Below are 13,747 nucleotides of genomic sequence, written 5' to 3' on the forward strand. Positions count from 1 at the left end.
GAGTCTCCAAGTAGACATGATTCTTTGAGAAATCATGCGGATATATGGAGAATTACTTTTTGTATACTCGGACTGCATTTGTAGGCACTGTGTGGTGATTTCTTTGTTAGGCTACTTTCACACTGGCGTTTTGGTTTCCGTTTGTGAGATCCGTTCAGGGCTCTCACAAGTGGTCCAAAACTGATCAGTTTTCCCCTAATGCATTCTGAATGGAAAAGGATCCGCTCAGAATGCATCAGTTTGCCTCCATTCCGCTTTGGAGGCGGACACCAAGACTCTGCCTGCAGCGTTTTGGTGTCCGTCTGACGAAACTGAGCCAAACGGATCCGTCCTGACACACAATGTAAGTCAATGGGGATGGATCCGTTTTCACTGACACAATATGGCACAATTTTGGCTATGTTAAAGATAATGCAAACGGATCCATTCTGAATGGATGCAGACAGTTGTATTATCTGAACTGATGCGTTTGTGCAGATCCGCACCAAACGCGAGTGTGAAAGTAGCCTAACCCTATTGATTGCACTGTATCCTTTTTCATGATTTGAGGCCCTCTCTTTGACAGTATATATATATATATATATATATATATATATATAAATAACAAAAAAAGTTTAATTTTGGAATGTTGGTTAGAGTCCTTTTTGAATTACAATTAAAACATAATAATGCCAATTTGTGATTAATCATCAAAGATTAAAGCGGCTCGGTCACCAGGATCAACTCTATTAAACCAGACATACTGGCTGGTAGGGCTCATAATGCTGATGAAAAGTATACCTTTCTTTTATATGATAAATAGCTGCAGAGAAATCTGCGTTTTTATTCATATGCAAATGAGAAATTTTTACGTCTCTCCCAAGATTCAAACCTGGGATCTCTACATACGAAACCAATCACTTAGCCACTAACCTATAGCATTACCACATAATCATGCAGGTTTTTGCCATGCTTATAAGCTAATACAGATCACTGGTGTCTGTATATTCATATATTGTGTCTGTAAATAAAGCAGTAATATGTAGATTAGCTTTTTGAGCAAGATCTCAGTGTGGTGAAGCTATAGTACATAGAGTATATGATATGTAGATGCTAGGACTCTGCTCTCAGCCTGATGTCTAGCCCTGAGAATCAACGGGAGGGGGCGTGTGCAGAGTACAGGGGGTGTTACAAAGCAGTGCTCAAAGGATTCAAGCCCGCCTCCTGGTGCTTTAAATTCTCATTTGCATATGAATACAAATTCTGATTTCTCTGTAGCTGTTTATCATACACACACAAAAAAAAGTATAGTTTTAATCAGCATGGTGAGCCCTACCAGCCAGTGTGTCTGGTTTAATAGGGCTGATCCTGGTGACAGAGCCGAAGGTACTCTTGCTCTTTTATGTTCAACAGACAACAGCTAGTAAGTTGGCCATACACCTTAGATCAGGGATGGCCAACCTGAGGCTCCCCAGCTGTTGCAAAACTACAACTCCCAGCATGCCCAGACTGCCTACAGCTATCAGCCAACACCAGGGCATGGTGGGAGTTGTAGTTTTACAACAGCTGGTGAGCCTCAGGTTGTCCATGCCTGCCTTAGATTAACGTTGGCTGAACTTGTCAACTTTGACAGGACTGGCCTCCTATCAAATATGTATGGAGGCCTCCAGACACTTCCCAACAGCACATGCTGATTCTTTAGTTGCTGCCAGACTTGTCTCACTTACCCCCTCTGACCATTCAAGAGAAATAGATGTTGATCAACAGCTTGTTGTGATCCACTTACCTGTTGCTCCATTGTTGCTTATCAAACTGCTTAATATATATTCCGCTTTCAAAAGTTTCCCTGTAGAAGTAAATATTAATCTTGTTAATCACAACAACTATTTCATGATAATGTAAATTTAAAATCTTAGTTTCCTATATACACATTAAACTTGTTTTTACATGGGAGAGAAAACATCACCTTACAAATCTGTGCCATCTTCATCACATGTAAGAACGCTCTTTGATAGACTCCCAAACACCACAGGATGACACTACAGACATCACATAGTACAGTGGTAAAACTACGACTCCCAGCATGCTCCATTAATTTCTATGGAGTTCTGAGAACAGCCAAGCAAGTGTACATTTTGGGAGTCATAGTTTTACCACAGCTGGAGTGCCGGAGGTTAGCCATCACAGACATAGCTAGTACATGACAATCTATTTCTAACAAAGCTAGAACCAGCCCTGTACCTCACATGGATCCAGAGATCTCCCCATTTATTGCTCAAATTGCTCTGCTAGATATATATATATATATATATATACACACAGAGAAAGAGATAGCAGCTTGGGACGTGTCCTTTCTGCTGCAGCTCAGGGATGTGTCCTTTCTGCTGCAGCTCAGGGATGTGTCCTTTCTGCTGCAGCTCTCTCCTATCAGAGCTCAGGAGGCAGTTGAAGGATGGAACTGAGCATGTTTATCCACCTCAGTGAGGTAAACAGAGAAATAAGAAAAATAACAAACTGTGGGTGGCGCTATACAGATACATTTTTATTGAATAACTCAATGGCTAGACTACATTTTTAATTACAAGAAATTACAAACATATTCAGATCCAGGTGCTGAAAATTGCTGAATATTTTTCGTGGTACAACCCCTTTAAATAAGATGATATCTATAATAGGCAGAATTGGTTACATCTACCAGCCATTAATCCGCTCACTTCCATAAACATTATTATGCGCATATGGCTGAGCTGAATATGTATGTCCATGACTGAAGGGCCATTGGTGGTGATCTTTTGGGTGACAATTACCTGATGCACAAGAAGGAACCTGTGCTTTGTTGATTGTATTGTTTGTTTAGTCAAGTGGTCCTACTGAAAAGAATATAGGACCAAACTCTGTGTTTGGTGTTATAGAGGCTTGATCAGAAGTAAGGCAGCTCAGATACCCCTGTTTGAAACCAGCAGGGAATATTTGTTAGGGAACAAAAGCCCCAATTAGTATTTTCCACACCCTTTCACAAATCCCTCTACCTCTTTTGGCTCAGAAACTCTTATCCTGGTTCCTTTGTTGGAGAAAAGGAAGGCTGGCTCTAGGTTTCAAAAGATGCCACGGGGTTCAGAGGAATGTCATCCCTATAATGGCACAGAGTGTCCTCTTGAAAGTCAAGTAGCTCCTAATTGGGACTAAGCTGAGAAAACAGAGAAAGATCAACTCAAAGAGATACGTCACCTGAATTTACCGAGATACGAGCTTGCCGAATAACCACCTGTGGAGCTATTGGAGCGGAGGGCCAAATTTTATGCAAAGCTTTGGCAACAGAGAGCAGTCTTCTGGATGCATCTGCCCAGTATAGAAATCGGTCAATCAAAAATACAATGGCAGCTGCTGTACAACTGTCATGGACCAGGATACAAGACTTCAAAAATACCTATAAAGCAAAGAAAATTATTCTTAATAACTATGTTCATCATATCACTGGGATTTAATTTTTTTTTATTAACGGATACTTCAAAAAGTGAAACCACATTTACCAGCTGCTGCATGCGATTAAGAAGATCTTACTGCTTTGGCCAGTGGGTGGGTGGGTCTGAGCTGCATGCTTACCCCTTAGGGTAGGACCACATGGTGTGTGGCACCACTGGCTACTGCATGTGGGCGAGTTCATGGATGTGTGTTGCAGGCAGATCAATGCTATGCTTTTATGTCTTGCAATGAGCCCTGCGCCTGTTTGATCATCACATGACCAAGACTGCTTTTTCTCTACTAGCAGTAAACAAGGAAGGTGCACACATTCAATGAGTGCATGCAGAGATCTTGAAAACCATCAGCACTTAGTACACAAAGTATACAGCTAACGCTTTATTATAAAATAAATAAGCGTCATATGATGAAACCAGAGAAATAGAGAACCACTGTGTGGCTATTTTAGGAGGTCCACATGAGATATGTTTTCAGCTCTGCTCCCCTGTCTCTCAGCCTGGCACTTTCCTGGATAGTTAGTAAGCACTGGGTAGATAGAGAAGAGCAGGGCTGTCAGTAATCAGTACTAACAGTAAGGCGGTATAAAGCCTTCTGCCTTTGTTCCTGTACACTTAATGGCAGCCCTGATTGCTGGCAGCGCCGCTCTCCACTATCTGCCTGGCACTAACTAACCAGGGATGCATTGGTAAGACAGAGCTGCCAGCGATCAGTGTTTGCAAAAGATCAATTAGGCAGGGAAACTTAAGGTCCTGTTACATGGAACAATGTCTCTGGCAATTATCGGAAATAAACCAAACTTCCCAATAATTGGTGATCAACGGTGTATGGGGACAAATGACTGATAGAACAATCACTTGTGTCCTTGGGAAATAATTGTTCCTGGACAGAAAATATGTTATTAAACAGGCCAATTATTGGCAACAAGCTGTTCTACAAACGGTAATTCCTCATAATTGGCCTGATTATCGGTGTAAAAGGACCTTAAGTAAAATTAATGTTTTATAGTAAAATATGTTATACACATTTGTGTAGGCAGGGAGAGGAGAGGCAGGCTGAGACGCCTGCCTCTGCATCTTACAATTATTACAGACGCTGAATATAGAATTTCCTTAGCGACATTCATTTAGAGGATTTCTGATGGGAAACTTTAAATAGTTTTCTTATAAAAGTCAACATAATTTCTTAATAAAGTATAATATTAAATAATAAAAAAAATAATAAAATTACAGTTATACTTTAAATAAGAGCATCAATTAGATGTTCTATACAATATATCAGTGGGTGCTATTGTTTGAGTGAAGACTCATTTTAAATAAATTGCACTCCGATGGGATCCAATGTTTCATAATGGGAGCTGTGCGGCAGTAACAAGCTAGAGCCACTACACATACGATCGAGCTGTGCATGGTTCTGGCACCAGTGCTTGTGAAAACAGCTGATCAGTAGGGGTTTTGGTGTTAGACTGCCACCAATCTGATAATTATGACCTGTCCTAAGGATAGCAGCATTCCAAGAATTACACAAAATCATCCACCGTTATTCCTGTGAACATCAGCGGTCTTTTTCAAGCGCCAGTTGGAGTTGAAACATCGACGATGTCCATGGGAATAAAGATGGATGATTTTGTGTAACTCTTGGAGTGCTGCAATATCTACTTGAATACTGATTTCGTCTTGTGAACTGGGACTACTGTATATGTTGCTTGCAACTCCACAAAAAATTCCAGCTCAATCAGGAGATCTGGGGCACAGAAATGCGAAGTGCACAATAACCCACTTAAAGTCCCAAAAGATTCAAGAAACTGGAGATAAGAACACTTCAGGCTTTATTTAGATAATCCTTAAATTCGACATTCATGTGACAAATACGGGAAAACAACACTTTTTTCTGTAAATGTTACTTGAATGTTGGTTTTTAAGGATTATCTTAATAAAGCCTGAAGTATTCTTATGTCCGATCACTGGAATCTTTTGGGACTTTATGTATATGTTGCTTGCACCCATTTACGATATTGAACTGTGAGGAAGCTTGGGGTTTGTGCTGCTGGCTTAGTGTGTGAAGCTATCATGAGGATAGGTCATCAACGACTAGTGTGTGTATCTAACAAAGGAAAACTGGGAACAGTGGGAACTTGGAGTACTGGAGCATTGTGACAATTTCTGTACAGTGCTGCGGAATATGTTAGCACTATGCATGAAACCATTTCTGTGAACAGAACCCTAATGCATTTCCATTGGTAACCTTACCAGATGTATTTGATCTGCTGTGCATTTATGAGGTCCTCTAGCGTTGCTCAGAGTAGTAGTTTAAGAAGCAGAACACAAATGGGACTTATAAGAGTAGAATATCAATTACTTTGGAACGAAGACCACTACACAAAACTATAGAACACCCAGATTTTCACACTGCTAAATGGGTCTAAGTAAGCTGTATGACAGTTCCACTTTGTACATAGCCCTAAGGCTGGGTTCACACCTGAGCGTTTTACAGTGCGTTCCTACGCGCTGTAAAACGCTCAACAGGCAAAAACCAATGTTTCCCTATGGGCATGGTTCTCACCTGAGCGTTTTACAGCGCGTACGAACGCGCTGTAAAACGCCCTACACTCCAAGAAGTACAGGAGCTTCTTTGGGGTGTATTGTCGCGCGTAACACCTCTGTTTTTCATTGTACGCCTCTGTGGTCAATAGCAAGAACGCGCGTACGACGCGCATTTCCAAAATACAAAAACGCCCCAAAATACGCCTGATAAAAACGCCTGTAAACAGCGCATATCGAATACGCTCAGGTCTGAACCCAGCCTAAAGGGGCATCCATGAGGTGCATGTTCCCTCTACTGTATGCCTCAAATTTCATAAGAATGTTCTTTACGTTGTTAAATTCCATAAAAAATTATGAATGCTGCATTGGACTTTGCATGTATTTTGGTATTTTCCCATAGAGTCATGACATCCAGGTCTATTGGAATCTGTATAGCAGCAAATGGACTATATATGCAGGGAAGTATCTATCTAGAGGTGCAGAGGTAGCAGTCAAACTCAGACGCTGGCCTCTCTGCCACATACGGGTACACTAGATTTATACAGTTGCAAGAAAAAGTATGTGAACCCTTTGAAATAATATGGATTTCTGACAAATTGGTCATAAAATGTGATCTGATCTTCATCTAAGTCACAACAATAGACAATCACAGTCTGCTTAACCACCTCAGCCCCCAGTGCTTAAACACCCTGAAAGACCAGGCCACTTTTTACACTTCTGACCTACACTACTTTCACCGTTTATTGCTCGGTCATGCAACTTACCACCCAAATGAATTTTACCTCCTTTTCTTCTCACTAATAGAGCTTTCATTTGGTGGTATTTCATTGCTGCTGACATTTTTACTTTTTTTCTTATTAATCGAAATTTAACGATTTTTTTGCAAAAAAATGACATTTTTCACTTTCAGTTGTAAAATTTTGCAAAAAAAACGACATCCATATATAAATTTTGCTCTAAATTTATTGTTCTACATGTCTTTGATAAAAAAAAAATGTTTGGGTAAAAAAAAAATGGTTTGGGTAAAAGTTATAGCGTTTACAAACTATGGTACAAAAATGTGAATTTCCGCTTTTTGAAGCAGCTCTGACTTTCTGAGCACCTGTCATGTTTCCTGAGGTTCTACAATGCCCAGACAGTACAAACACCCCACAAATGACCCCATTTCGGAAAGTACACACCCTAAGGTATTCGCTGATGGGCATAGTGAGTTCATAGAACTTTTTATTTTTTGTCACAAGTTAGCGGAAAATGATGATTTTTTTTTTTTTCTTACAAAGTCTCATATTCCACTAACTTGTGACAAAAAATAAAAAGTTCTATGAACTCACTATGCCCATCACGAAATACCTTGGGGTCTCTTCTTTCCAAAATGGGGTCACTTGTGGGGTAGTTATACTGCCCTGGCATTCTAGGGGCCCAAATGTGTGGTAAGGAGTTTGAAATCAAATTCTGTAAAAAATGACCTGTGAAATCCGAAAGGTGCTCTTTGGAATATGGGCCCCTTTGCCCACCTAGGCTGCAAAAAAGTGTCACACATCTGGTATCTCCGTACTCAGGAGAAGGTGGGGAATGTGTTTTGGGGTGTCATTTTACATATACCCATGCTGGGTGAGAGAAATATCTTGGCAAAAGACAACTTTTCCCATTTTTTTATACAAAGTTGGCATTTGACCAAGATATTTATCTCACCCAGCATGGGTATATGTAAAAAGACACCCCAAAACACATTCCTCAACTTCTCCTGAATACAGAGATACCAGATGTGTGACACTTTTTTGCAGCCTCTGTGGGCAAAGGGGCCCATATTCCAAAGAGCACCTTTCGGATTTCACAGGTCATTTTTTACTGAATTTGATTTCAAACTCCTTACCACACATTTGGGCCCCTAGAATGCCAGGGCAGTATAACTACCCCACAAGTGACCCCATTTTGGAAAGAAGAGACCCCAAGGTATTCGCTGATGGGCATAGTGAGTTCATGGAAGTTTTTATTTTTTGTCACAAGTTAGTGGAATATGAGACTTTGTATGAAAAAAAAATCAAAAAAAAAAATCATCATTTTCCACTAACTTGTGACAAAAAATAAAAAATTCTAGGAACTTGCCATGCCCCTCACGGAATACCTCGGGGTGTCTTCTTTCCAAAATGGGGTCACTTGTGGGGTAGTTATACTGCCCTGGCATTCTAGGGGCCCAAATGTGTGGTAAGGAGTTTGAAATCAAATTCTGTAAAAAATGACCTGTGAAATCCGAAAGGTGCTCTTTGGAATATGGGCCCCTTTGCCCACCTAGGCTGCAAAAAAGTGTCACACATCTGGTATCTCTGTATTCAGGAGAAGTTGAGGAATGTGTTTTGGGGTGTCTTTTTACATATACCCATGCTGGGTGAGATAAATATCTTGGTCAAATGCCAACTTTGTATAAAAAAATGGGAAAAGTTGTCTTTTGCCAAGATATTTCTCTCACCCAGCATGGGTATATGTAAAATGACACCCCAAAACACATTCCCCACCTTCTCCTGAGTACGGAGATACCAGATGTGTGACACTTTTTTGCAGCCTAGGTGGGCAAAGGGGCCCATATTCCAAAGAGCACCTTTCGGATTTCACAGGTCATTTTTTACAGAATTTGATTTCAAACTCCTTACCACACATTTGGGCCCCTAGAATGCCAGGGCAGTATAACTACCCCACAAGTGACCCCATTTTGGAAAGAAGACACCCCAAGGTATTCCGTGAGGGGCATGGCGAGTTCCTAGAATTTTTTATTTTTTGTCACAAGTTAGTGGAAAATGATGATTTTTTTTTTGATTTTTTTTTCATACAAAGTCTCATATTCCACTAACTTGTGACAAAAAATAAAAACTTCCATGAACTCACTATGCCCATCAGCTAATACCTTGGGGTCTCTTCTTTCCAAAATGGGGTCACTTGTGGGGTAGTTATACTGCTCTGGCATTCTAGGGGCCCAAATGTGTGGTAAGGAGTTTGAAATCAAATTCTGTAAAAAATGACCTGTGAAATCCGAAAGGTGCTCTTTGGAATGTGGGCCCCTTTGCCCACCTAGGCTGCAAAAAAGTGTCACACATCTGGTATCTCTGTATTCAGGAGAAGTTGAGGAATGTGTTTTGGGGTGTCTTTTTACATATACCCATGCTGGGTGAGATAAATATCTTGGTCAAATGCCAACTTTGTATAAAAAAATGGGAAAAGTTGTCTTTTGCCAAGATATTTCTCTCACCCAGCATGGGTATATGTAAAATGACACCCCAAAACACATTCCCCACCTTCTCCTGAGTACGGAGATACCAGATGTGTGACACTTTTTTGCAGCCTAGGTGGGCAAAGGGGCCCATATTCCAAAGAGCACCTTTCGGATTTCACAGGTCATTTTTTACAGAATTTGATTTCAAACTCCTTACCACACATTTGGGCCCCTAGAATGCCAGGGCAGTATAACTACCCCACAAGTGACCCCATTTTGGAAAGAAGAGACCCCAAGGTATTCGCTGATGGGCAGAGTGAGTTCATGGAAGTTTTTATTTTTTGTCACAAGTTAGTGGAATATGAGACTTTGTATGAAAAAAAAAAAAAAAAAAAATCATCATTTTCCACTAACTTGTGAAAAAAAATAAAAAATTCGAGGAACTTGCCATGCCCCTCACGGAATACCTTGGGGTGTCTTCTTTCCAAAATGGGGTCACTTGTGGGGTAGTTATACTGCCCTGGCATTTTCCAGGGGCCCTAATGTGTGGTAAGTAGGTAAATGACCTGTGAAATCCGAAAGGTGCTCTTTGGAATGTGGGCCCCTTTGCCCACCTAGGCTGCAAAAAAGTGTCACACATCTGGTATCTCCGTACTCAGGAGAAGGTGGGGAATGTGTTTTGGGGTGTCATTTTACATATACCCATGCTGGGTGAGATAAATATCTTGGCAAAAGACAACTTTTCCCATTTTTTTATACAAAGTTGGCATTTGACCAAGATATTTATCTCACCCAGCATGAGTATATGTAAAAAGACACCCCAAAACACATTCCTCAACTTCTCCCGAATACAGAGATACCAGATGTGTGACACTTTTTTGCAGCCTAGGTGGGCAAAGGTGCCCAAATTCCTTTTAGGAGGGCATTTTTAGACATTTGGATATCAGACTTCTTCTCACACTTTGGGGCCCCTAAAATGCCAGGGCAGTATAAATACCCCACATGTGACCCCATTTTGGAAAGAAGACACCCCAAGGTATTCAATGAGGGGCATGGCGAGTTCATAGAAAAAAAAATTTTTTGGCACAAGTTAGCGGAAATTGATTTTTTTGATTTTGTTCTCACAAAGTCTCCCTTTCCGCTAACTTGGGACAAAAATTTAAATCTTTCATGGACTCAATATGCCCCTCAGCGAATACCTTGGGGTGTCTTCTTTCCAAAATGGTGTTATTTGTGGGGTGTTTGTACTGCCCTGGCATTTGAGGGTCTCCACAATCATTACATGTATGCCCAGCATTAGGAGTTTCTGCTATTCTCCTTATATTGAGCATACAGGTAATGAGATATTTTTTTTTCCGTTCAGCCTCTGGGCTGAAAGAAAAAAATGAACGGCACAGATTTCTTCATTCGCATCGATCAATGTGGATGAAAAAATCTCTGCCAAAAAAAGAAAAAGGAGGGGAAAGGCGTCTGCCAGGACATAGGAGCTCCGCCCAACATCCATACCCACTTAGCTCGTATGCCCTGGCAAACCCGATTTCTCCATTCACATCAATCGATGTGGATGAATAAATCATTGCCGGGATTTTTTTTTTTATATATACAAAGTGTTTGCCAAAGTATATGAACACCGCCACCTCCTCAGCTCATATGCCTCGGCAAACGTATCTTTTACTGCAGAGGAGAAATCTCGTCTTGCAGCGCCGCATACACCGACTTGCGTGTAATCTGACAGCAGCGCAATGCTTCTGTCCGAATGCACATCAGTGCTGCAGCTAGTCGATCGGTTGGTCCACCTGAAAGGTAAAAAAAACAAAACAAAAAAGAAAAAACCAGGCCGCAACGCAATAACTTTATTAACTTTAGAACAGAACATATTAACTTTTTTTAAACTTTTCTAACTTTTTTACTTACCGGTAATTTTTTTTTTGTTTAGTTTTTTTTACCTTTATAGAACAAACCTCTCCTTCCCCATGGGACAATGTGCAAAGCGCAAATCGCCCAAAGATGTGGCGAAGTACGTTATGCACTTTATCCCAGGTGAAAGGAGAGGTTTGCAGCAGCTGTGAGTAAAAGGGCCCTAATAGCCCTGTGTGCCTGTCCTGTGAGATGCAATCCCTATGCTAGGTGTACCTGTGTGTGGTACTTCCGGAAACACTCACCTAAGCATAGGGCAGGGTGGTCAGGGCAGTCAGGACAGAAATAGCGGGTGTCACGCCTTATTCCACTCCTGCTACAGACACGACATTTTTTTCGGGGTGGCGGTTGGGTTGAGGTACCAGCAACGACACTGGGGAAATGTCGCTCGTGTAGACGGCTAACTACACTGGTGGATGGGGCCACGGAACCTCCTGGGTAAAGGAGGTTCGCGATGATCTCTTCCTGGAATTTGAGGAAGGATCCTGTTCTCCCAGCCTTACTGTAGAGAACAAAACTATTATACAGCGCCAATTGAATTAAATATACAGACACCTTCTTATACCAGCGTCTGGTTCTGCGGGAAACTAAATAGGGAGCCAACATCTGGTCATTGAAGTCCACCCCTCCCATGAGCGCATTAAAGTCGTGGACTGAGAGGGGCTTTTCAATGACACGGGTTGCCCTTTCAATTTGGATTGTCGTGTCTGCGTGAATGGAGGAGAGCATGTAAACGTCACGCTTGTCTCTCCATTTCACCGCGAGCAGTTCTTCGTTACACAAGGCAGCCCTCTCCCCCCTTGCAAGACGGGTGGTTACAAGCCGTTGGGGGAAGCCCACGCGACTAGTTCGCGCGGTGCCACAGGCGCAAATCCGTTCTAGAAACAAATGCCTAAAGAGGGCCACACTTGTGTAAAAATTGTCCACATAAAGATGGTACCCCTTGCCGAATAAGGGTGACACCAAGTCCCAGACTGTCTTCCCACTGCTCCCCAGGTAGTCAGGGCAACCGACCGGCTCCAGGGTCTGATCTTTTCACTCATAGATCCGAAATTTGTGGGTATAGCCTGTGGCCCTTTCACAGAGCTTATACAATTTGACCCCATACCGGGCACGCTTGCTTGGGATGTATTGTTTGAAGCCAAGGCGCCCGGTAAAATGTATTAGGGACTCGTCTACGCAGATGTTTTGCTCAGGGGTATAGAAATCTGCAAATTTCTGGTTGAAATGGTCTATGAGGGGCCGAATTTTGTGGAGCCGGTCAAAAGCTGGGTGGCCTCTGGGACGGGAGGTGGTGTTGTCGCTAAAATGCAGAAAACGCAGGATGGTCTCAAATCGTGTCCTGGACATAGCAGCAGAGAACATGGGCATGTGATGAATTGGGTTCGTGGACCAATATGACCGCAATTCATGCTTTTTTGTCAGGCCCATGTTGAGGAGAAGGCCCAGAAAAATTTTAAGTTCGGAAACTTGGACTGGTTTCCACCGGAAAGGCTGGGCATAATAGCTTTCCGGGTTTGCGGTTATAAATTGTGTGGCATACCGGTTTGTCTCTGCCACGACTAAGTCCAAGAGCTCCGCAGTCAAGAACAGCTCAAAAAATCCCAGGGCCGAACCGATTTGAGCCGTCTCAACCCGAACTCCAGACTGGGCGGTGAAAGGGGGAACTACAGGTGCGGCTGAAGTTGGTGACTGCCAATCAGGGTTTGCCAGCACCTCAGGGACTCTAGGGGGTCTACGGGCCTGTCTGCGCGGTGGCTGCGACGGGGTAACTACTGCACGTGCCACCGTACCAGCTTCAACTGCCCTTCTGGTGCTCGCTACTTCACCAGGTTGTACGGCAGTGCTGGTACTAGGTCCAGGAAGGGCTGCGCTGCTGGTGTATGCCTCACCACGTGATCCGGCAGCGACAGCCCCACTCTGCTGCTCTTGAAGCGGATCCTGCGTAACCTGTGGTCTAGCGACACGGGGCCGGGTACGCCTGGTGCTGCCAGGGACCTCCACCTCCTCGTCCGAACTTTGGGTCAGAGAGCCACTGCTTTCCACAGGTTCATATTCTGACCCGCTAGATTCGTCAGATGAGGGTTCCCACTCCTCATCCGACTGGGTCAGAATCCTGTAGGCCTCTTCAGAAGAATACCCCCTGTTTGACATTTTGGACTACTAAATTTAGGGGTATTCCCTGAGACTACCCAAGAAAAAAAGCAAACCTGTCTTACAAAGGGGAGGCTAGCGAAGTACCGGAGGCCGCTGCGGTTGATAAAAAATATCAAAACTGATTTTTTTATCGCCGCAGTGCGTGTAAAGTGAATGTGCAGTGATCAAAAAATAATAATTTTTTGTCACTGCGGTGGGGCGGGCATGGGTGAACGCACGTGTGGGCGACCGATCAGGCCTGATCGGGCAAACACTGCGTTTTGGGTGGAGGGCAAACTAAAGTGACACTAATACTATTATAGATCTGACCGTGATCAGTTTTGATCACTTACAGATACTATAAAAGTACAAATGCTGATTAGCGATACGCTAATTAGCGAATAAAAGTGACTGCGGTGCGGTGGGGTGGGCGCTAACTGACGCTAACTACCTAACCAAGGGGCCTAAACTATCCCTAAAACCTAACAGT

The 13,747-nt window shown here is 42.7% G+C and overlaps 1 protein-coding gene across 5 annotated transcripts in view; it reads right to left on the reverse strand.

Annotated features, from left to right (window-relative positions):
* ALPK1 (alpha kinase 1) overlaps window positions 1-13,747 on the reverse strand; it is a 172,850-nt gene that overhangs the window by 65,005 nt on the left and 94,098 nt on the right. For 4 of the 5 annotated variants that reach the window (XM_040418354.1, XM_040418355.1, XM_040418356.1 and 1 more), the window contains 2 exons: window positions 3,208-3,406; window positions 1,766-1,825 (listed from right to left, as the gene is read on the reverse strand). In XM_040418354.1, coding sequence (XP_040274288.1) covers window positions 1,766-1,825; window positions 3,208-3,406 — 259 coding nt within the window. Of the gene's footprint in view, window positions 1-1,765; window positions 1,826-3,207; window positions 3,407-13,747 lie in introns of those variants that run through there. The other variant, XM_040418358.1, reaches the window with a different exon arrangement.

Source organism: Bufo bufo, chromosome 2 (genome assembly GCF_905171765.1).
Source record: "Bufo bufo chromosome 2, aBufBuf1.1, whole genome shotgun sequence".
Taxonomy (NCBI): domain Eukaryota; kingdom Metazoa; phylum Chordata; class Amphibia; order Anura; family Bufonidae; genus Bufo; species Bufo bufo.